The sequence below is a fragment of the Melanerpes formicivorus genome, unplaced genomic scaffold (genome assembly GCF_026170545.1).
Source record: "Melanerpes formicivorus ecotype bairdi unplaced genomic scaffold, bMelFor1.0.p_v2 SCAF_9, whole genome shotgun sequence".
Classification (NCBI taxonomy): Eukaryota; Metazoa; Chordata; class Aves; order Piciformes; family Picidae; genus Melanerpes; species Melanerpes formicivorus.
The window spans coordinates 5,550,927-5,574,022 of NW_027142361.1; the positions used below are offsets into that span (position 1 = coordinate 5,550,927).

At 47.1% G+C, this 23,096-nt stretch overlaps 1 protein-coding gene across 1 annotated transcript in view; it reads right to left on the minus strand.

Annotated features, from left to right (window-relative positions):
• Positions 1 to 23,096, minus strand: part of ADGRF5 (adhesion G protein-coupled receptor F5) — a 681,975-nt gene that overhangs the window by 18,392 nt on the left and 640,487 nt on the right. Inside the window, 8 exon segments of the mRNA XM_068143265.1 lie at positions 1,342 to 1,460; positions 1,463 to 1,517; positions 3,104 to 3,300; positions 11,655 to 11,661; positions 17,469 to 17,611; positions 18,707 to 18,925; positions 19,259 to 19,477; positions 19,585 to 19,749. Of these exon segments, the coding sequence (XP_067999366.1) occupies positions 1,342 to 1,460; positions 1,463 to 1,517; positions 3,104 to 3,300; positions 11,655 to 11,661; positions 17,469 to 17,611; positions 18,707 to 18,925; positions 19,259 to 19,477; positions 19,585 to 19,749 (1,124 nt within the window).

The following is a 23,096-nucleotide window of genomic DNA, read 5'->3' on the forward strand; positions in this document are numbered from 1 at the left end:
CAAACCCGGGACCACTCCGAGAGTCCCGCTATTCCTTTAAGCTCAGTAAACGAGAATCCGTCACCTAACGCAGCCGCATTCTCTCTCCGAGGCTGTTTGCATCAGCCCCGAGAATCGCCGTGGTTGGGCCGACCCCGTAGCTTTGCCTGCTGCCGCGTCCTCCGAGCCCGCCTACTGGCAACCGTCACCCCACCCTGCCGTGCGAGCCGACCCCACGGGCCTACCTTGACCAGGACCGATCCCTGTTGTCTGGAGGGAATCGACCGAGTCCTGAAGGGAATCTGCTTCCACGCTAAGCCCAGGTTCCACTATTCCCTCTTCCCTGCTGTGAAGAGAGGAGACAGTAACCCAACACCGCCGTCCAACTCGACTAGGAACCAGTCCAGCGGCAACCATCTGCAAGGACCCCCACCTTGCTACAAACAGCTACAGAATATCGTCCACATGCTTTCCATTCACTAGCACTCAGTTCAAAGTATCCATGTCTAGCAGAGTAAGCACTGACGCATAGAAAGATTGTAATATTACTGTGTATAGCCAGAAGCCGCCCACGTCCCGCTAGTGGCCAAGTGGCAGAACTGCACCCTTCGTTATATAATGTAGAAATAGTTTGTAACTAGTTCAATTAAGTTCTAATCATAACACTAAGCCACTTGTGGAATGTATTTCACGAACATGCACTAGAACATGTATAGAACATGCATATAAGTTGGTGATTCATCGGTTATTAATAGTTTGGTAATTAATAAAAATAATATTTTCATAATTCATATTTCATATTAATAAATGTAATTACCTCTTCACCACAGTGCCTTAAGAGATTTTTTTGTGCTGTGGACCTCAGAGATGGACACAGTACTGCAGATGGGGTCTCTGCCTCCACAGAGTAGGTGGGTAGAATCACTTCCCTTGACCTGCTGGCCACTATGCTTTTGATGCAACCTAGGATACAATTGACTTTCTTGGCTTCAAGCACACCTTGCTATCTCATTCTAAATTTTTTATCCACCACTGCTTGTCTTTCCCCCTACCTCAGAATGCTAGAGACATTTATGAATCCCTACAGCATTTCTAGTTGCTGAACACACAGAAGCATCTGTTTTATGAACAGGCTTCTTGTCTTCATCATTTTGGCTTTTTGCCAATTCTTCTGTATCTTTGCTGTCATTTAATTTAATTTAATTTTACTTCATTTCATTTCATTCCCTTTCATTCTCTTAATACTTTTCTGTTCCTGGCCCCTACTAACTGTGAAATGTCTTCAAGGATAGTGTCATCCCCTGTGACAAAAGGGAACAAAGGGCTTGAAAAGTAAAGGTAAGAGTTAAACCAAAACCTTACTTCAATAATGGGCTCTTCTGCATCTGCTGGGATAGAGGAGATCATATCCAGGATGGTAACGATTGCGCCTAGGTTTGCAGGAGAACTGCTTATTAAGCCTTGATCATTTTCTGTCTGTTAAGCTCTGCAAGGTAGTTAGGCAGTTTTGCTTTTGCCTCAGGACTGTTGACCAAAGACTGGAACAGAAGATAACATTATATCACTGTGGCCGGTTGACGTTGCCCCCTTAAGAAAGGGAATATGGTGGACGGAAGTTGGTAAACGGAAGGAATAGTCTAAACTAATTTCATTGGGAGAGTGGGAGGAAGCACCTTCGGAACTGGGAGTGAACTGGACATTTCCACGACTTTTCTGTCAGTCTTGCTTCCGCCTTTTCTTCGTGCAGCAGCTCTGCCTGTGCTGGGCTTTCTGCCAAGGCCTCGGCCTTGAAGACAGATAAAGGCCGGTATATTAACTCCCTTCCAATTAACACGAACTGCTTCTAACTTTTTTTTCCTCTCTTTTCTTTCTCTTTCTATCCCATTCTGGGGAAAGGGGGGAGAGAGGGGAGAGCGGAGGTGGGGAACCCCTCTCTGTCCGAGGGGGTCACTCTCATTTCTGTGTTACTCTGTTGTATATCTTTGTATATATTGTAGATATTGTAAATTTGTAAATATTCCCCTGCATACCTTACATTGCTTTGTAAATATAGCTCCACTGCTTTGCTAATTCAGCTTGTGAGTTTTTTTTTCCTTTCCCTTCAATTTTTTTTCCCTTTTACCTTACAAGGGGGAAGGGAGGAGGCTTCTTGGCCTTACCCTTCCAAAACCCACCACAATCACATGTTCAATTTACCTGAAGCTTGGTCCTCCTTCATAATAGATACCCCCATACTAATAAAATAAATAGAGCCAGGACAGTTCTAGACTTGCTGGTAGTATTCAATGCTCTGACCCTTCAGCTACCTGTTGAGAGTGGTCTGAGGTCTATGCTAACTCACAGACTGCTCCTGGGAAATTTGGGGGAGAAAATACTTGGCCTGAGCCCAAACTATATGAGGGAGCAATCTAGCAAATTAAGAAAGTATGTAATTTAGTAATTATACCTCTGCCTGAGAGGTACAGTATTTGATGAAAGAATGAGAATTGTTCTCACCTAACCTCAGGGGGGGAGGGAGGAGTGACTATAGATGGTCTGTAGAAGAGAAGACAACTGTGATAGGTCCAGGATGTCTCTGGTGTAGTGGCTACTGGGGCATGCTAAACTGGGCAGTGGCCGAGAGCTGTCCCTGCTGCATCTCTGCCAGTGTCCTCTGTAGCATACTTTGGGCTTGTGCAAACCAGGGGTCACTGAGGCAATACCTGAGTGTTCAGGGAACACTCCAGGCCAGTGAATGTTCTCGCTGGATGATGTGAATAAAGCCACCTGGTCTAGGGAAGAGATCATTCATGTGTGTAAATATTAACCATGTAGTGCTCCACAACCCCTGGGCCAGAGAAAGGGACCTTGCCTCTTTCACTGGGTTGTGTAGATATACTCAAACATTATTTTAAAAGACAGTTTGAATTAAATATTTGATTGTGTGTTGGTTTTGGTTTGTGGGTTTGGTGTTTTGGTTTGTGGGTTTGGTTTTTTGTGTGTGTGGTTTTGGATTTTTAAAATTTTTTTATTTTTAATGCGTCACAGAATTTTGATTTTGGTAAGCAAAAAACCACCCAACAACATTTTTTGCTGTCTCCTGCCCCATCCCTGTCTCAATGTCTGGAAAACTCATAGATGTTACCTCAGCACTCATCAGCAGGTTGTTTATTGCTGCAGACAGGCAGTTATTCCTTTCCATTTTCCATGATTTGTTGGAGCACTTGTAAGTTTTATTGCCTCGGTTAAAATTATCTGCATTGTTTGAATCACAGCATGGCTTTATTAATATGGACCCGTCTCTTCCAATGCCAAATCTGTCTGAGCAGAAAACTTCCTTATCTGTATTGAGAAAAAGACATAGAGGTATTAAAATAAGAAGCAGCAAGAAGAATCATTTACCCTCATCAAAATTATGACCTCCCAGATATCAAAAGTGTTTCAATTAGGACTTCAGCTTACTCTCCTCATTATGACCTTTCAGGGTATATATATCTTTCATTCACAGTATCACAGTATCACTTAGGTTGGAAAGGACCTCGAGGATCATCGAGTCCAACCTATCAACACAGACCCCATGACTAGACCATGGCAACAAGTGCCACGTCCAATCTCCCCTTGAACGCCTCCAGGGTCGATGACTCAACCACCTCCCTGGGCAACCGGTTCCAATGCCGAATGACTCGCTCGGTGAAGAATTTCCTCCTCACCTCGAGTCTGAACCTCCCCTGGCGCAGCTCGAGACTGTGTCCCCTTGTTCTGGTACTGGTTGCCTGGGAGAAGAGGCCAACCCCCTCCTGGCTACAACCACCTTTCAGGTAGTTGTAGAGGGCAATGAGGTCACCCCTGAGCCTCCTCTTCTCCAGGCTAAACAATCCCAGCTCCCTCAGCCTCTCCTCATAGGGCTTGTGTTCAAGGCCTCTCACCAGCCTTGTTGCCCTTCTCTGGACACGCTCAAGTGTTTCAATGTCCTTCTTAAACTGAGGAGCCCAGAACTGGACACAGTACTCAAGGTGCGGCCTAACCAGAGCAGAGTACAGGGGCACTATGACCTCCCTGCTCCTGCTGGCCACACTATTCCTAATGCAGGCCAGAATGCTAATGGCCCTCCTGGCCACCTGAGCACACTGCTGGCTCATATTCAGGTGGCTGTCGATCAGCACACCCAGGTCCCTCTCTGTTTGGGAGCTCTCCAGCCACTCCGACCCCAGCCTATAGCTCTGCATGGGATTGCCGTAGCCAAAGTGCAGCACTCGGCACTTGGACTTGTTAAAAGCCATCCCAATGGACTCTGCCCATCTGTCCAGTCGGTCGAGGTCCCTCTGCAGAGCCTTTCTACCCTCTAACTGACTAACATCTGCCCCTAACTTTGTGTCATCTGCAAACTTGCTGATGACTGACTCTACCCCTTCATCCAGATCATCAACGAATATGTTGAAGAGGACAGGGCCCAGCACTGATCCCTGGGGGACACCACTGGTGACTGGCCTCCAGCTGGATGTGGCACCGTTCACTACCACTCTCTGGGCCCGGCCCTCCAGCCAGTTCCTAACCCAGCACAGAGTGTAATGGTCCAATCCATGGGCTGACAGCTTAGTCAGCAGTTTGCTGTGGGGGACGGTGTCAAAGGCCTTGCTGAAGTCTAGGTAGACCACATCCACAGGCCTCCCCACATCCACCAGGCGGGTCACCTGATCATAGAAAGAGATCAGGTTGGAGAGGCAGGATCTGCCCTTCCTGAATCCATGTTGGCTGGACCTGAGCCCTTGGCCATCCTTCAGGTACGCAGTTATTGCCGCCAGGATAATCTGCTCCATCACTTTCCCTGGCACTGAGGTCAGGCTGACCGGCCTATAGTTTCCAGGTTCCTCCATCCGACCCTTCTTGTGGATGGGGACCACGTTGGCCAGTTTCCAGTCATCTGGGACCTCACCGGTGAGCCAGGACTGGAGGAAAATGATGGAGAGTGGCCTAGCTAGCACATCCGCCAGCTCTCTCAGCACCCTAGGATGGATCCCATCTGGTCCCATGGACTTGTGGATATCCAAGTGGCTCAGCAGGTCCCGAACTAACTCCTCATGGATTTCCAGGGTATTACTCTGCTCCCCGACCCCAACGCCCAGCTCCGGAGACCACTCGTCCTGAACTCCTGCCTTGCTGTTAAAAATTGAGGCAAAGAAGGTGTTCAGGACCTCAGCTTTATCCTCATCCTCAGTAACTGTGTTCCCCTCCAGGTCCACTAGGGAGTTCAGGTTCTTCCTGCCCTTCTTCTTATTGTTAATATATTTATAAAAATGCTTTTTATTATCTTTGACTGTGGTGGCCAGCTTCAGTTCCAGCTGGGCCTTTGCCTCCCTAATTTTATTCCTACATAATCTAACAGCTTCCTTGAACATACCTCGAGAAGCCTTCCCCTCCTTCCAAAGGTGATACAGCCTCCTCTTCCCTCTTAAATCCTCCAGGAGCTGCTTGCTCATCCAGGCCGGTCGCCTTCCCCGCCGGCTTGCCTTCCGGCACATGGGAACCGCCAATTCCTGTGCCTTCAAGAGCTCCTGTTTGAAGTAGGTCCAACCCTCCTGGACCCCTTGGTTCATGAGGGCTGGTACCCAGGGGACTTTTCAGACAAGTTTTTTAAATAGGCTGAAGTTCGCCCTTCAGAAGTCCAAGGTGGAGGTTCTGTTGGTGCTCCTCCCAATCTCCCTGCATATTGAAAACTTCACTATCTCGTGGTCACTGCACCCTAGGCAGCCTCCCACGATCACGTCTCCCACCAGCCCTTCCCTATTGCAGAACAGCAGGTCAAGCAGAGCCTGTCCCCTGGTAGGCTCGCTTAACAGCTGTGTCAGGAAGCAGTCCTCCATTCGCTCCAGGAATCTTCTGGACTGCCTCCTCCCTGCTGAATTAAGTTCCCAGCAGATATCTGGGAGGTTGAAGTCACCAACAAGGACAAGATCTGATGATCTTGAGACAGCCTCCAGTTGCTTGTAGAACAACTCATCAGCCGCCTCATCCTGGTTGGGTGGTCTGTAACAGATTCCAATCAGGATGTCAGACTTGTTAGGTTGTCCTCTGATTTTGACCCACAGGCTCTCAACTACCTCATCTTCCACCACAAGTTGTGTGGCAGAGATTGACTCTCTAATATACAGAGCCACCCCTCCTCCTCTTCTCCCTCGCCTGTCTCTCCTAAAGAGCCTGTAACCCCCCATTGTAGCACTCCAATCGTGGGTGCTGTCCCACCAAGTTTCTGAGATGGCGACTACATCATAGTCGCCCTGATGGATTAGGACCTCCAACTCCTCTTGCTTGTTGCCCAGGCTGCGTGCATTGGTGTACATGCATCGCAGCTGGGTTCCTGACTTCTCAACTGACCCTACCTTGCGCCCTACTCTTTCCTCTGCAGAGGGACCGATATCCTCACCCACCCCCTTCAGACCTAGTTTAAAGCCCTCCTAATGAGCCCTGCCAACTCCAGTGCCAGGACTCTTTTACCCCTTCTAGATAGATGCACCCCATCAGGACCCAGCAGGTCAGGTGCAGTGAAAGTTGCCCCGTGGTCATAGAACCCAAAGTTCTGCCGCTGGCACCATCCCCTGAGCCAATTGTTGATGGTGTGGGTTCTCCCATTCCTCTCAGTGTACACCCCTGACACTGAAGGAATTGAGCAGAACACCACTTGAGCTCCTGCCCCATCAATCAATTGTCCAAGGGCCCTGAATTCCTTCTTAATTGCCCTGGTGCCCTTCCTGTCAATCTCATCACTCCCAGCCTGTATTACCATCAGAGGGTAATAGTCAATGGGCTGGATTAATTCAGGGAATCTCTTCGCAATGTCCCTAACCCCTGCCCCTGGTAGGGAGCAGACCTCCCTGTGGGATGGGTCGGGACGACATATGGGTCCCTCAGTACCCCCCAGGAGAGAGTCCCCAACAACTGTAACCCTTCTCCTTTTCTTTGTGGAGCTAGTCGTTATAGCCGGTGGGGACTGCTTGGGCTTAGGCTTCCCCCCAGAGCTGGCCGTTACAGCTGGTGGGGACCGCTTGGCCTTAGGCTCCCCTCTGGATGGCTGCTCTTCAGCCTCTGCCCTCTCATCCCCACTGCCCTCAGCCTGCAGGGCCCCATACTTATTATGCAAGCTGTTTGGGGTTTTTAATTATGAAATTAAAAAGGAAATTGAATAAAGCCTCTTGGTTTTGAGTCCTGAATCAAATTAACAAATCAATACCCCAAGTTTTTGGATTTGTCTGTTATATGGCATCTTAGATAGGGGTGGAGAAGAATTATATTGACCACTATGTGAACAGTCATTTGCACCAAGTTTATTCTGCTAAGTGATTCAGAGCTGTTTTAGCACTAATAGGAAATTGTTAAGACCTTGATAGTGAGACTTCAACATGCTTTTGATGAACATTGAGCCTTTCTTTGATCAGGATAGTTAAATCAAGAAGTATCTGATGATTAAAGTAAATAAACTTTCTGCGTATTCATTGCCTGAGAGTGAAATTTGTCCAGACATGTGATTCAACAGTAGGCAACACTACTGTGGAAATCCCCAAAATTTATGGAGATGTCCAACATTTCTTTATTTCCAATTTAGAATAAGAAATTGACATATCCAAACTCTGGTCAGTACTAAATATTTGTGGCTGGTTGACGTTGCCCCCTTAAGAAAGGGAATATGGTGGACGGAAGTTGGTAAACGGAAGGAATAGTCTAAACTAATTTCATTGGTCAAGTGGGAGGAAGCACCTTCTGAGCTGGGACTATACTGGGTTTTTCCAGCACCTTATCTTCAGTCTTGCTTCCGCCTTTCCACGGTGCGGCCGCTCTCTGCCTGTGCTGGGCTTTCTGCCAAGGCCTCGGCCTTGAAGACCAGATAACAGCCGGTATTAACTCCTTTCCAATTAACACAAACTGCTTCTAACTTTTTTTTTCTTCTCTTTTCTTTCTCTTTCTATCCCATTCTGGGGAAAGGGGGGGGAAGAGAGGGGAGAGCGGAGGTGGGGGACCCCTCTGCCGGAGGGGGGGGGGCCACTCTCATTTCTGTGTTGCTCTGTTGTATATCTTTGTATATGTTGTAGATATTGTAAATTTGTAAATATTCCCCTGCATTCCCTACATTGCTTTGTAAATATAGCTCCACTGCTTTGCTAATTCAGCTTGCGAGTTTTTTTTTCCTTTCCCTTCAATTTTTTTTTTCCCTTTTACTTTACAAGGGGGAAGGGAGGAGGCTTCTTGGCCTTACCCCTTCCAAACCCACCACATTTTTTTTATTGGCGTACCCAACGTGCGGCAGATAATTAGTTTAATTTATTATTTGATTGATTTAGTGTTTTCCAGCTGAATTAGCAAACATGAAGGTGTTGTGGTTTGTGGAGCGATTATTCTTTTCAATTTTTGGGGCTCTGGTTTACAGGTATTGTTTGGGTTTGATTTTGGATTACCTGGGTAAATATTTGGTGCGGACAATTTATCTGTGGGTTATGTATAGAGTTAAATTATGGTATGGAAAATGTATTAATTTATTATGGCCAGTGACATACAGGAATGTTACCTCCACCACTCTCCCAATTGAGATAAAGGGTTTTAAGATTCCGCCTGACGAGAGAGTAACTTTAGGTGATGCCTGGGATCCAAAGGTGATTTATTTCATGTGTATAATTCTGCTGCTGGTGATAACTAATGTGTATTCTCTGTATTCCTTGTGGCGAGAGAAAAAGGTGTCCAGGGCATGTTTTGTTATTAAAACTAGATCAAAAAGAAAACGCCGTGGCTCTCGATCAGTCCCAGAGTCATCTAGTGATGAGGACTGTGGAGAACCCGTGTCAGTTAAAAAGAAGGCTACAAAGTTAATTGGTAAAGCAGCTCTAAATGACTTTGCTGATTCTAGCAAGCAGCCAAGGGCATCAGCTGGTATCAACATGGCACCTACTCTTTCTCCTTCTTCTTCTTCTCCGTCGGCCATTAACGGAGCAACGTCACTTCCACCCACTCCCTCAGTGGGACCGGAAGTCACTGCCCCAGCAGCTGATTTATCTCAGGACCTGTCAGCTTCCATTAAGGTGGCTGTAAATTCAAACACAGCTCCAGTTAAGGTGGCTCCTTTAAAGACTAGAGCTGGAAAGGGCAAAGATGGAGAAGAAGAGGAGGAGACTGATCCTGGTGAGGGGCCCTCTGCTCTAAAAGATCCTGCTCAGGAGGAAGAGAAGGTTTGTTTTAAAGATCTAGCTAACCTAGTGAGATCAAAGCAGGATAGAGATGAAGCTAGGAAAGCAGCTGGCAAAGGTGGTTCTCAGCTTAAAGAGATCCTTAGGAGAATGACAGCAGGATTATATGGGCAAAGAATTCAGGGAGACGAGGAGGAAGATGATATTACGGACTGTTCGTCACCACGGGAGGAATTGTGAAATGTCCGTAAAGATTTCACCAGGGCAGATAAGGAGCCAGTTCTAGCTTGGCTTAGTAGATGTTATGATACAGGTGCTTCAGCTCTAACAGTTGGAGACAAGTCAGCAGCTCAGTTAGGAACTCTCTCAAGGGACAATGGAATAGATAGACATCTAGGCGAAGCTCTCGGTAAGGTTAATCTGTGGATACGCCTCTTAATAGCGGTTGCCCTGAGATACCCTTCCCGAGATGACCTTCCATGGAATCCTAAACCCTGGACTACCATAGATGAGGGAATTAAGCGCTTGAGAGAATTTGCTGTTAGAGAGCTACTCTATGGTGAACATAAAACTCTGAATCCTGATGACATTCCTGTGGGTATTGGTCTTGCTAAAAAGATCATCAAACTTGCTCCTTCTAATTATGCAAACATTCTGGCAAGCAGAATTGTGTCAAGAAGTTATGGTGGAGCTTCTCCCACGGTTGGCCAATTCAGTGATCAAATGAGACAATTGGACGATAGCATGACACGTGGTTCTTTGGTTTCAGCCATTGAAACTCTGTCTGGAAAAATCGAGAATTGCATGAAGGATCTGAAAGATTCCATATACCAATTGGCACAAAGGGATAGTTTCAATTCTCCCTCCAGGTGGGTACAAGTTTCATCTGTGAGGAATACACGTCCTCCAAGGAGGTCATTCCAAAACAGGACATTCCAAAACAGGTCACTCCAAAACAGACCACCAAGGCAATCACGTAGAACTATTTGGATAACTCTGCGTGATCAGTTTGGTGAGAACATGAACCGCTGGGATGGCCAACCAACTTCTAATCTTTTCAGGAGACTGAGGGAATTGCAAAGTGGCAGAACCCGAGGTAGCAATACCAGAAGGGTAGCTGTTACTTCCACAGTTCCCCAGAACGACTCTTATGGCTCCAACAGTGGCTCCAGTTATAACACGCAAAGTTATAACCCTGCACAATATGTGCAATGCACATGTGTGCATGTTCCCCATAACTAGGGGTGCCCTGCCTCCCGCCAGGGGGAGGAGAGGGATAACAGAGATAACAGAATCTATTGGGATGTGTACATCCAGTGGCCTGGCACTTCACAATTTCGGAAGTACAGGGCCTTGGTTGACACAGGACCTCAGTGCACCATAATACCATCAAATTATCAGGGATCAGAGTCTATAACTATTCTGGGAGTCACTGGTGGATCTCAAGAGTTAAGTAAGGTAGAGGTTAATATAAGTTTAACTGGTAAACAATGGAGGAAGCATACAGTTGTGACCGGACCTGATGCACCTTGTATTTTGGGAATTGATTTTCTGAGAGAAGGGCGTTTCAACGACCCTAGAGGTTACAAATGGGCTTTTGGAGTAGCTTCTATAGAAATTGATGGACAAAAATTGAAGCTATCTGCCAGACCTGAGCTTTCTGATGAATCTGCAGTTGTGGGACAACATAAGATACAGGACATTAAATTGCCGGTTGCTTCTCAGACTGTGCATCACAGACAATACAGAACCAACCGTGACTCTTTGTTGCCCATTCAGAATCTGATTCGTCAGTTGGAGAGTCAGAAAGTCGTCAGCAAAACTCATTCACCTTTCAACAGTCCAGTGTGGCCTGTGCGGAAGCAGAATGGAGACTGGCGTCTGACGGTAGACTACCGAGCCCTAAATGAAGTAACACCACCTATGAGTGCAGCAGTGCCAGACATGATGGAACTGCAGTATGAGCTGGAATCCAAAGAGGCCAAATGGTATGCTACCATAGACATTGCTAATGCATTTTTCTCTATTCCCATAGCAGAGGAATGCAGGCCTCAGTTTGCTTTCACCTGGAGAGGAATCCAGTACACTTTCAACAGGCTGCCAATGGGCTGGATCCACAGCTCAAGCATCTGTCATGCAGTGATCCACGATGCTCTGGAGAAAGGCGGTGCTCCAGAACACATCCAGTTCATCGATGATATCATCGTCTGGGGTAAAACTGCTGAGGAAGTCTTTGAGAAAGGTAACAAAATCATTGACATTCTTCTGAATGCAGGTTTTGCCATCAAGCGAGACAAGGTAAAAGGACCTACCACAGAGATTCAGTTCCTGGGAGTGCGGTGGCAGGATGGACGCCGACACATTCCAGTGGATGTGGTAAATAGAGTCTCTACCATGGCAAGTCCCACAAACAAGCAAGAGACCCTACGTTTCTTGGGGATAGTGGGATTTTGGAGACTGCACAATCCTGGATACAGTCAGATTGTGAAACCTCTGTATGATGTGACTCGAAAGAGAAACCATTTCCACTGGGGACCTCAACAACAAGCAGCCTTTGACCAGATAAAGCAAGAGGTAATTCAAGCAATGGGTCTGGGACCTGTCCGAGATGGTCCAGACATTAAGAACATTTTGTACACGGCTGCAAGTGACAATGGTCCAACCTGGTGCTTGTGGCAAAAAGCTCCAGGTGAGACACGTGGACGACCTCTTGGTTTCTGGAGTCGAGGTTACAGAGGTTCAGAGGCTAACTATACTCCAACAGAGAAAGAAATTTTAGCTGCCTATGAAGGAGTGAAAGCATCTTCTGAAGTGATTGGAACTGAATCACAACTTCTTCTAGCTCCCAGATTACCAGTTTTGAATTGGATGTTCAAAGGCAAAGGCTCCACACCACATCATGCCACAGACTCAACCTGGTCTAAGTGGATGGCTCTGATAACACAGAGAGCTCGAATGGGAAATCTTGAAAGACCTGGTCTAGTGCAGGTGATCTCAAGTTGGCCTGAAGGCATCAACTGTGCTAAACCTCCAGAGGAGAAAGTAACTCGTGCTGAGGAAGCTCCTCCTTACAATGACCTTTCTGATGATGAAAAGAAATATGCTTTGTTCACAGACGGTTCATGTCGTCTTGTTGAGAACAAGCGAAGGTGGAAGTCTGCAGTGTGGAGTCCAACACGCCGAGTTGCAGAGGCGAGAGATGGAGAAGGAGAATCCAGTCAGTTCGCAGAGGTAAAAGCTGTCCAGCTAGCTCTCGACGTGGCTGAACGTGAGAGATGGCCAAAGCTTTATCTCTACACCGACTCATGGATGGTAGCCAATGCTCTATGGGGTTGGCTAAAGAACTGGAAGAAGAGTGGTTGGCAGAGAAAAGGAAAACCCATTTGGGCAGCCAACCTATGGCAGGACATTGCTAATCGAATCGAGAGAATTCCAGTGAAAGTGAGACACATCGATGCTCACATTCCTAAGAGCAAAGCTACCGAGGAACAGCAACACAACCATCAGGCAGATCTAGCTGCAAGAGTTTCTCAAGTAGACATGGACTCTAATTTTGATCTTGACTGGAAACACCGAGGTGAGATATTCTTAGCTCGGTGGGCTCACGATTCGTCAGGACATCCATGCAGAGATGCAACATACCAATGGGCTCGTGACAGATCCATAGACATTTCCATGGATGCTATCACACAAGTCATCCATGACTGTGACATTTGTGCTGCTATTAAGCAGGCAAAACGACTTAAGCCCTTGTGGTATGGTGACAGATGGTCCAAGTACAAGTATGGTGAAGCTTGGCAGATTGACTACATCACTCTACCACGTTCTCGTTCTGGTAAGCAATACGTGCTTACTATGGTAGAGGCAAACACTGGATGGTTGGAAACTTATCCAGTTCCACATGCAACTGCACGCAACACCATTCTTGGTCTGGAGAGACAGATCCTGTGGAGACACGGAACTCCAGAGAGGATTGAGTCAGACAACGGAACTCATTTCAAGAACAACCTTGTAAAGAGCTGGGCAAAAGAGCACGGTATTGAGTGGATATTCCACATCCCCTACTATGCACCAGCTTCAGGGAAGATTGAACGCTACAACGGTTTGTTGAAGACCACTCTCAAAGCCATGGGAGGTGGATCTTTGAAAAACTGGGAAAAACATTTAGCACAAGCAACCTGGCTGGTAAATAGTAGAGGTTCAGTGAACAGAGCTGGACCTGCACATTCAGATTTGCTACGGAAAGTGGAAGGTGATAGAGTTCCTGTTGTTAGAGAAAAGAATCTGTTAGGTAAAACTGTTTGGGTATTTTCACCCTCAGGAGAGGCTAAACCTGTCCGAGGGGTGGTTTCAGCTGAAGGTCCGGGTCACACTTATTGGGTAATGCAAGAGAATGGTGAAATTCAGTGTATTCCACAAAGAAATTTAACTTTAGCTGAAAGAGGTTAATTTCAAACTGTTGTACAGCTACATCGCGTCCAAAGCAAGAATCAACGAGACATCTACGGTGCACGAACCCTGAGATCCCTGAGAGCCCTGAGTCAACTAAGAGACCCTGAGATTCCCTGTTTCCCTTTTCTTCGCTTCGTCGGCGAAGAAATGAACTGTTTTCCATTTTTCTCATTTTCTGATTTTCTTGGACTTTTGAATCATCTACATCTGAGCATAGCCGGAATGGACTATGAACTTTACTCACGAACTGTAAATATCATTTTGGATTGGATGGACAGTGTGAACAGCCAATGAAATTGTTTAGAAGGGGTGGACTGTGGTCGGTTGACGTTGCCCCCTTAAGAAAGGGAATATGGTGGACGGAAGTTGGTAAACGGAAGGAATAGTCTAAACTAATTTCATTGGTCAAGTGGGAGGAAGCACCTTCTGAGCTGGGACTATACTGGGTTTTTCCAGCACCTTATCTTCAGTCTTGCTTCCGCCTTTCCACGGTGCGGCCGCTCTCTGCCTGTGCTGGGCTTTCTGCCAAGGCCTCGGCCTTGAAGACCAGATAACAGCCGGTATTAACTCCTTTCCAATTAACACAAACTGCTTCTAACTTTTTTTTTCCTCTCTTTTCTTTCTCTTTCTATCCCATTCTGGGGAAAGGGGGGGGAAGAGAGGGGAGAGCGGAGGTGGGGGACCCCTCTGCCGGAGGGGGGGGGCCACTCTCATTTCTGTGTTGCCCTGTTGTATATCTTTATATATATTGTAGATAATGTAAATTTGTAAATATTCCCCTGCAAACCCTACATCGCTTTGTAAATATAGCTCCACTGCTTTGCTAATTCAGCTTGCGAGTTTTTTTTTTCCTTTCCCTTCAATTATTTTTTTCCCTTTTACTTTATAAGGGGGAAGGGAGGAGGCTTCTTGGCCTTACCCCTTCCAAACCCACCACAACATTAAAACTGGTTTTAGAAATGCTGAATTATAATTAACCAGTGTTTGCTGCAGAACTAACTGGAAGCTGGATCTACCCAGTTCTCAGCAACATCTCCTTGAGGCTGCCTTTCATGTATTTAAAGTGGATATGTTCTCATACAGGCTGACCTCCTGAGCTAGGTGACTGCTTCCTGAGGCAGCACAATCTTCTATCCTTGCTAAATTGTTGGCGCAAACTGGGAGCTGCATGATCACATTTCAGCACAGGAGACAAAGCTTGGTATGCATTAAACCTTTATTAGAATAAACCAAACCAGGTTGGAAGAGACCTTCAAGATCATCGTGTCCAACCCATCAACCAATCCAACCCACCGAAACAGCTAACCCATGGCACCAAGCACCCTGTCAAGTCTCCTTCTGAACACCTTCAATGATGGCGACTCCACCACCTCCACGGGCAACCCATTCCATAGCGCAATCACTCTTTCTGTATAGAACTTCTTCCTAACATCCAACCTGAACCTCCCCTGGCACAGCCTGAGACTGTGTCCTCTTGTTCTGGTACTGGGTGCCTGGGAGAAGAGACCATCATCAGCCTGTCTACAACCTCCCTTCAGGTAGTTGTAGAGAGTGATAAGGTCACCCCTGAGTCTCCTCTTCTCCAGGCTAAGCAGCCCCAGCTCCCTCAGCCTCTCCTCATAGGGCTTGTGTTCCAAACCCCTCACCAACTTTGTTGCTCTTCTCTGGACTCATTCCAGCAAGTCAACATCCTCCCTAAACTGAGGGGCCCAGAACTGGACACAGTACTCGAGGTGTGGCCTAACCAGTGCAGTGTACAGGGGCAGAATGACCTCCCTGCTCCTGCTGGCCACACTGTTCTTGATGCAGGCCAGGATGCCATTGGCCCTCTTGGCTGCCTGGGCACACTGCAGGCTCATGTTCAGCCTACCATCAACCAGCACCCCCAGGTCCCTCTCTGCCTGGCTGCTCTCTAGCCACTCTGACCCCAGCCCGTAGCACTGCATGGGGTTGTTGTGGCCAATGTGCAGAACCCGGCATTTGGATGTGTTAAATCTCATGCCGTTGGATTCTGCCCATCTGTCCAGCCTGTCGAGGTCTCTCTGCAGAGCCTCTCCACCCTCCAGCAGATCAACTCTTGCTCCCAGCTTGGTGTCGTCAGCAAATTTACTGATGATGGACTCAATGCCCTCATCCAGATCATCAATAAAGATGTTAAAGAGCACAGGGCCCAGCACTGATCCTTGGGGCACACCACTAGTGACTGGCTGCCAGCTGGATGTGGCACCATTCACCACCACTCTCTGGGCTCGGCCCTCCAGCCAGTTCCTAACCCATCGCAGTGTGCTCCCGTCCAAGCCATGGGCTGACAGCTTGGCCAGCAGTTTGCTATGGGGGACGGTGTCAAAGGCCTTGCTGAGGTCCAGGTAGACTACATCAACAGGCCTCCCCACATCCACCAGGCGGGTCACCTGCTCGTAGAAGGAGATCAGGTTGGTCAGGCAGGACCTGCCCTTCCTAAATCCATGCTGGCTAGGCCTGATCCCTTGGCCATCCTGTAAGTGTTGTGTTATTGAACTCAGGATGACCTGTTCCATGATCTTGCCTGGCACTGAGGTCAGGCTGACAGGCCTGTAATTCCCTGGCTCATCCAACCGGCCCTTCTTATGGATGGGCACCACGTTGGCCAGCTTCCAGTCCTCTGGGACCTCGCCAGTGAGCCAGGACTGCTGGAAAATTATGGAGAGTGGCTTGGCCAGCTCATCTGCCAGCTCTCTCAGCACCCTAGGATGAATCCCATCTGGTCCCATGGACTTGTGGGGATCCAAGCTGCTAAGGAGAGTTCCAACCACCGCCTCATGGAACATAGGGAAACTGTGCAGCTCCCTGGCTCCTTCTGCTAGCTCTGCAGGCCAGCTGTCAGGAAGACGTTCTGCCCTTCTAGTAAAAATTGAGGCAAAGAAGGTGTTAAGTATCTCTGCCTTTTCCTTATCCTTGGTTACAATGTTCCCCTCCGTATCCACCAAGGAGTGGAGGTTTTCCTTCCCCTTCCTCTTACTATTAATGTATTTATAGAAGGACTTTTTGTTGTCCTTCACAGTAGAGGCCAGTTTAAGCTCCAAGTGTGCTTTTGCCTCCCTAATTCTCTTCCTACAAGACCTAGCAACATCCTTAAACATTCTGTGGGTTGCCTCCCCTCGCTTCCAAAGGTGATACACCCTCTTTTTTTCCCTCAGTTCCATTAAAAGTTCATGAACCATCCAGGCTGGCCGTCTGCCCCGGTGGCTCATCTTCCAGCACATTGGCACAGCCTGTCCCTGAGCCTTCAACAATTCTTCATTGAAGTAGGTCCAGCTCTCCTGGACCCCTTTGTTTTTAAGGGCTTTATCCCAAGGAACCCTCTGAATTAGTTCCTTGAGTAACCCAAAGTCTGCCCTCCGGAAGTCCAGAGTGGAGGTCTTCTTGCCGCCCCTCTTGGCTTGACAAAAAACCGAGAATTCAATTATCTCGTGGTCACTGGACCCCAAACACCCTCCAACCACCACATCGCCCACCAGTCCTTCCCTGTTGGTGAAGAGGAGGTCAAGCATAGCCTTGCCCCTGGTAGGCTCTCGCAGCACCTGGGATAAGATGGTGATGCAGGCTGTGTCAGAAGGAAGAGAGGACAGAATATGCCTGAGCTATAACTGCCTGGGAACGTACTGGGGCCACAGTCAAATACAATGAACACAAAATCTCTCATCAAATTTTTAATTATATAGTTACAGGAAAATGTGTATTTTCCTCTGTATTTCAGATTTTCCCATTAAAAAAGGAGACAAAAAAACTTGGCTAAACCCCCTTGCTCCTGTTAGGTGTCACAAGTGATAAATTTGTGGCATCCAACTTGACCAAGATATTAGGATTTCTTGTTTAAGGGCTTTACATAGTAACTTTTTTTTTCTTTCTTACCAGGTGCAGTCTTACACTTTCACTGGTGACTTCCTGTCCAATGTAGTTTTTAAACTTGCAATATGCCGTGAGCATGTTTTTGCTGCATTCTGTTTCTGTGTAATGGTACATGTAGCAAAACAAATTTCCTTTTTTCTTTCTCACTGTATGGAAGGATTAAGATAGGTTAACACATGCAGAAGACAGAAAATTGCTGGAAAACTTTATTTTCTCTGGGTCCTAATGAAAAAAAACATAAATTTAAAAAAAAACAAAACTCTCTTTCTGTGCTGATCTCTGTCTCTTACTGCCAATTAATAAATCTTATGGCAGCTGCTGCATGATTGATTATTTTTCTATTACTGGTGTATGAGTGAATCCTGTTCAAATCTCTTTTGTGCAGGGAGCAAAATTTTCTTTAGAAACTATTTTGTAGAATAATCTCATTTCTGCTTCTACTATTTAAGCTTAGATACTCTTCTGCTGTTCTTATACGTATAAAGTTATTTTGGGCTCAGAACCTGTACCACGCTCCCACTGCTTTTCATTAGCCTGTGCCTGAGAGTCTCTGACTGCAGTCTCTTCCAACAAGATCTTGGAATTTTTCTTAGCAACCAAAGGACCCTTCAGTCTCCACTCCAGCCTGTGGTTTTTGCACTCCTGCATGTTAGTTGAAATGGCTTGGCTTTGCTTTTTCAAAATGACTGTTTTGTAACCCTCCTGAAAACTTCTAGTATATAAAAGCATACCAGGGAACATGCAGAACTACTCTAAATATGAAGACATGGAAGTTTAGGTTTCTGTACTGTTAAAGATACATTATTTGAATTACATTCTAGATGCGTTATTATACATTTTTCATTAATTAGAAGATCTTCTATTTAAAGTAATCTTTCCTTGATACTCAGTTCAAAAAATTGGCAGAGTGGACAATAAAAACAAATAGATGGAGTCCAGCAATTTCTAATTTGAACAATGATGAAGATGCTCAGTTCTCACTGCTGGCAAGGCAAATGCAACATGGAATTCACTTATGTATTTACTGCTAGAGCAGCAACTTCATTTGCTCTTCCATTGATCTCAAACACCCTAAAGAAGACGATTGCCTTTTTTCCCCCCCACTCTGAGGAGTACTTTTGGGTTGTCATAATGACAGTAAGTATGAACTAGTATACAAGCCTAACTGAAAAATAAAATGAACCAAGGAACAGGTTGTGAACACAGTGAAGTAGTGATTCAGAAAGTTTGTTGTTTCTTACCGACTTGAAATTCTTTGTGTTGAATCACCATTGTAACAGTGTAGCTTTCCACGGTGTTTCCACTTACACAGCCCTCTAGGGCTTGTTGCACTTTGCACTGCATAGATGCTTCAATGGGATCTGTCATGATGTTCTGCTTCAGAGGCAAGGAAACAACCTCGATTGTAAGGTTGGCAGAACTATCCAAGGACTTTTGGGAGAATGTGCAGATGTAGGTTCCTGAAAGAAGTGACACAAACCCTGTGTATTAGTCAATGGAAGTGCTCCTCAGCTTTTGTATGGTCATGAGCTCTACTACTAAATAAGTACAGTGTTGGCAGCCTCGTGTCTTGCTGTCATCCGGCAGTTATCACAGAATCAGAGAGTCACCAAGGTTCTGTGATTCTGTGATAACTGCTGGATGACAGCAAGACATGGTTTTAACTATTATTTTTTTTTCCATAATTTACCATGGCCAGGCTTCACAGTGATTTGTGGGGCTAGGGATGTTGTAAATGATCTGGTATAGAGATTTTATTGCCTCTCTAGCCAATACAAAGCGGGTTGACTCACCATTCCAGTCCTGTGCTGCAGTCTTCACTGTGAGCACAGATGTGGCTGGAAATTTGCTATTTTTGATGCACAAATCACAGTCTACTGTTTTAATGTTATTTCCAGACTGGATTTTCCAGCTGACACTGTCATAGTTGTTCACATCACTTTCACACATTAGATTGAATGCATATCCCTCAGAAACTGCCGAGTTTGTGCTTGAAGATATGGTTCTGTGCGCTGAGATGACACAAGATAAATGTCACGTTATTGAGGGTCGTTTGTTCTAATGAGATCACCTATGCATTGAAGAGCTGATGGTCTCTTACATGCTACCTGGCTCTTACCTCTCCGCAGATAGACCACTCTGATGTTTTGGCTGCGCCTGGCACCGTGTCCGGTCTGCAGCTCACATGTGTATGTTGTCACTGTGCCTGACTTCTTGGGTGGGCATAATGATTCATTGATGTTGAGCTTGTATTCAGTGCGGTTTTCCCTTAAACTAGAGACTCCTGAAGAGAAATAAACATTCCTTGAAGGGCTATGAATGCCAAAAAATACTTGGGCCCTGGAAATCACAAGTTATCACTCTAGGTAAAGAAAATCTTGTGGGGTTGTGTGAAACTTTTGACAGCACGGCACCTTTAACTCATCATTGCCGAAGTTCATTCACATCATTGATAATACTTGCAGGATTTTTACAAAGGCCTGAAGACAGCTCTCAGCACAGTGCTGGACACCCATTGCCAAAGATTAGTCTGAGAGCACCATGTTGCTTGGATACCTCAGGATAAGCCAAAATGAAGAGTATTCTGGTTCAGCCTAACCTCATTACCTGTGCTATTCAGGATGAATAAGATAAGAAAAGCAGGAATAAATACTCCAGATTTTAATGTCATCTTACTTTGAAATAGACAGTTGGAGGTGCTTGACAGTCACTGGACTTTAAATCTGAAGGGTGCCAGTTTAGCTATAAGGGGAAAACCCCACTAAAGCTGTCCCATGATGCAGCTGAAAGTGCACCTAGCATGATAGGAGAGTTCCTGGGGAAAAGTTTGGCTGCAGGGAATCAAGGACAAAGCAACTCATTAGAATAGACCAGGATTACCCCTCTCTCTGCAAGCACTGCTGCACACCAGTGTGGCAATGCCAGCGACGAGCAGTGTGAGCAATCTGGCAGTGCAGGCCTAGAGCCTGACATGGTGGTAGGCCATAAATGCAGAGTCAGCTAGCAGTGTAGCAAAACAGTGCTGTGCCTGCAGCATGTAACTAAAACAAGACACTGGTAGCTATAAACATGGACAGTTATCTTGGGACAACAGGATATGCACCTGCATCAACAACCTCGTTGTGTTATTAGTAGTTGGACCAATAATCTGTAATAGTGCAATGTGTGGTCACTCATAGGGAACCAATGGAGCTGTGCCAACGAGGCACTCCGAGTTTATATAAGTCGTAGCAGTTGCCTTGCTACGCACTTCTTCTGCCTTTCCTGTCTCCTGTTTCTTCTACACTTTACAGTGCTATACTTGCACTACAGGCCTGCTCCATCGGCCTGCACCTCAGGCCTGCACCATCGGCCTGCAACACTGGAACAATAAAGGAACAATACTCGATCACATTGGTCAGCCGTATTGATTCCCAATCTCCGTCGCCCCATTAACTGGCGCCCGAATAAACCTGAACTCATGGACAAAGGATCCTCGGAGTACCATACTGATCGACTCAGCAGAGAGAGGTACGTCCGAGCGATACGGAAAGCCGGTCGGACAGCACTGCCCCGGTGCTGGAAAATTAGCAGCGCGCGCTCACAAAGGAAGTGAATCTCACCCTGGCCCGGTGAGCGACCGGGGAGAGGCAAGGGGAAGCACGCCACCACAGAAGAGGCTGTGCTAAACGCCTTCCACCTATCCTCTCCGTGAGAGGTATTACTGGCAATTCTGGGATCGTAAAAGGGCTATTAGCCTGTGCCCAGAGTCATCCCCACGGCAATTAAGCTTTTACATCCGAAGCACGGGACGAAATTGCAGCCCAGCTGTGGGATGAAGTGCTAAATGCTTAAAAAAGCAGCTTTTCGCTATAGCACCGTGTGACGGATCGTCACGGACATTGCAATCGAAAAAAGCAGAGCAGGCTACTCCCGATTCAGCTGCTGCGGCGTTTGGTTATAACCAAGACGAGAGAGACTCGGAAGGCACTCCCCGCCCTCCGCCCCCCCCCCCCGTCCCCCCCCCCCGTCCCCCCCCCCCCGTCTCTCCTTGCACATCGTCTGCCGCTCCGTCAGCATCCTCCTCGATTTCAATTGCCCGCTACTCCTTCTACACGAATCGCGGCTCTCTATTACCGTCCTTTTGCGCGGAAAAATCTGCTCCTGCCACGTCAATAGCGGCAGAAGCGAATCCTGATCGAACTGATAAGGCGCGCGAAATCAAAATGGAGGTCGCTACGCATTAAGAATTAGACAAAGAATTAGCCACCTCCGCCATCTTGGCCAGCACACCGTGTTTATTAGCACACCGCCACAGCCGCCCGCGCCCAGCAGAGAAACCCATTAACAAAAAAAAAAAAAAAAAAAAAAAAAAAAAAAAAAAAAAAAAAAAGCGGCGAAACCTGCGGCTCGGCGTTTTCCATCCCCTTCATCAACATCTTCCTGATACCGCCAGCGATGGCCTGGGCTGGGAAGCCGGACAGTGCGAACTCTGCCCTACAACTCCTGGAGCGCTTGCAGGCTCGCGATCACGGCACTTTTGCACCCCCGCCCCGCCGCGAGCCCCGGCCGCCCCGATGGTGGCCCCCACCACCCCGGCAGCCCTCAGCCCGGCAGCGCCCACCTCAACAGCGCCCCACACTCTCGCAGCTCTCCTGGCGACGCCTCCCGCGACCCCCCATGGTGCCCGCGAGTACCAGCGGCTCCGATCAAGCGGCATCGACCGACGCACCGCCAACAACAGCGGCCCCGGCAACAGCCACCCCCCATGGCAGCGGCAGGAACGGCCCCAGCGGCCCCTTCCTCCCGGCAGTTTCACCGGCTACACCCCCCCCCGCCCCCTACATTCCAGTCATTAGCAGAGTATAGCCTCGGACGGAGATTTCAATTGAGTCCCGATGGGGCGATCGGGAGGTGGGAGGGACACGGAACTGTCCCGCCGAGCTGGTGGAAAGGTATTGTGGGAAATGTAGTCACAGATGGAGAAGGCTAACAATGACTATGGTCATCTGAACTGACTAATGTTCTTTAACAGGAGCTAGACAAGCCATAGCTACCTATGGGCTACAGTCAGGATACACAACTGCTGTAATCAATCAGTTGTTTTCAACACATTTGTTAATCCCTTTTGACACACGTATGTCAGCAAATGGTGTTTATTACGAGGTCTGAGAGCGATCATGGAGGAGATGGGTGCCTTACAACCTGGCCTCCCAACTCCCAGTCCCCACAAATTGGGACCTGATTATTATTCATTTGAAGGATCGTTTTCTTTACAATTTGCTCACACCCGGAGGACTTAACAAAGTCTGCATCTACTGAGTCATCGATTAAGGCAGACTCCACCCACCGATATCAATGGGTAGCCCGAAGGCACTCTCTTCCCACTTAAACAGACTCATTGTGACATAGACTTGTGACATCTATAAGTCTATGGATGGTATTCTGATTGCAACAAAAAGTTACATCGTAAGACAGTGCTGTCTGAGTTTCAGCAGCAAGCAGACTTGAAAGTCATACCATCTTAGCCCTTGCAACTCCTCAATTAACTGACAATTCACTTGCAAATGCCTGAGAAGGTTTTGCAATTAAGTCAGGATGTAGTGATCAAAGCGTGGTCCACCATCCAGGACAATAACTCTGATCCTGTGT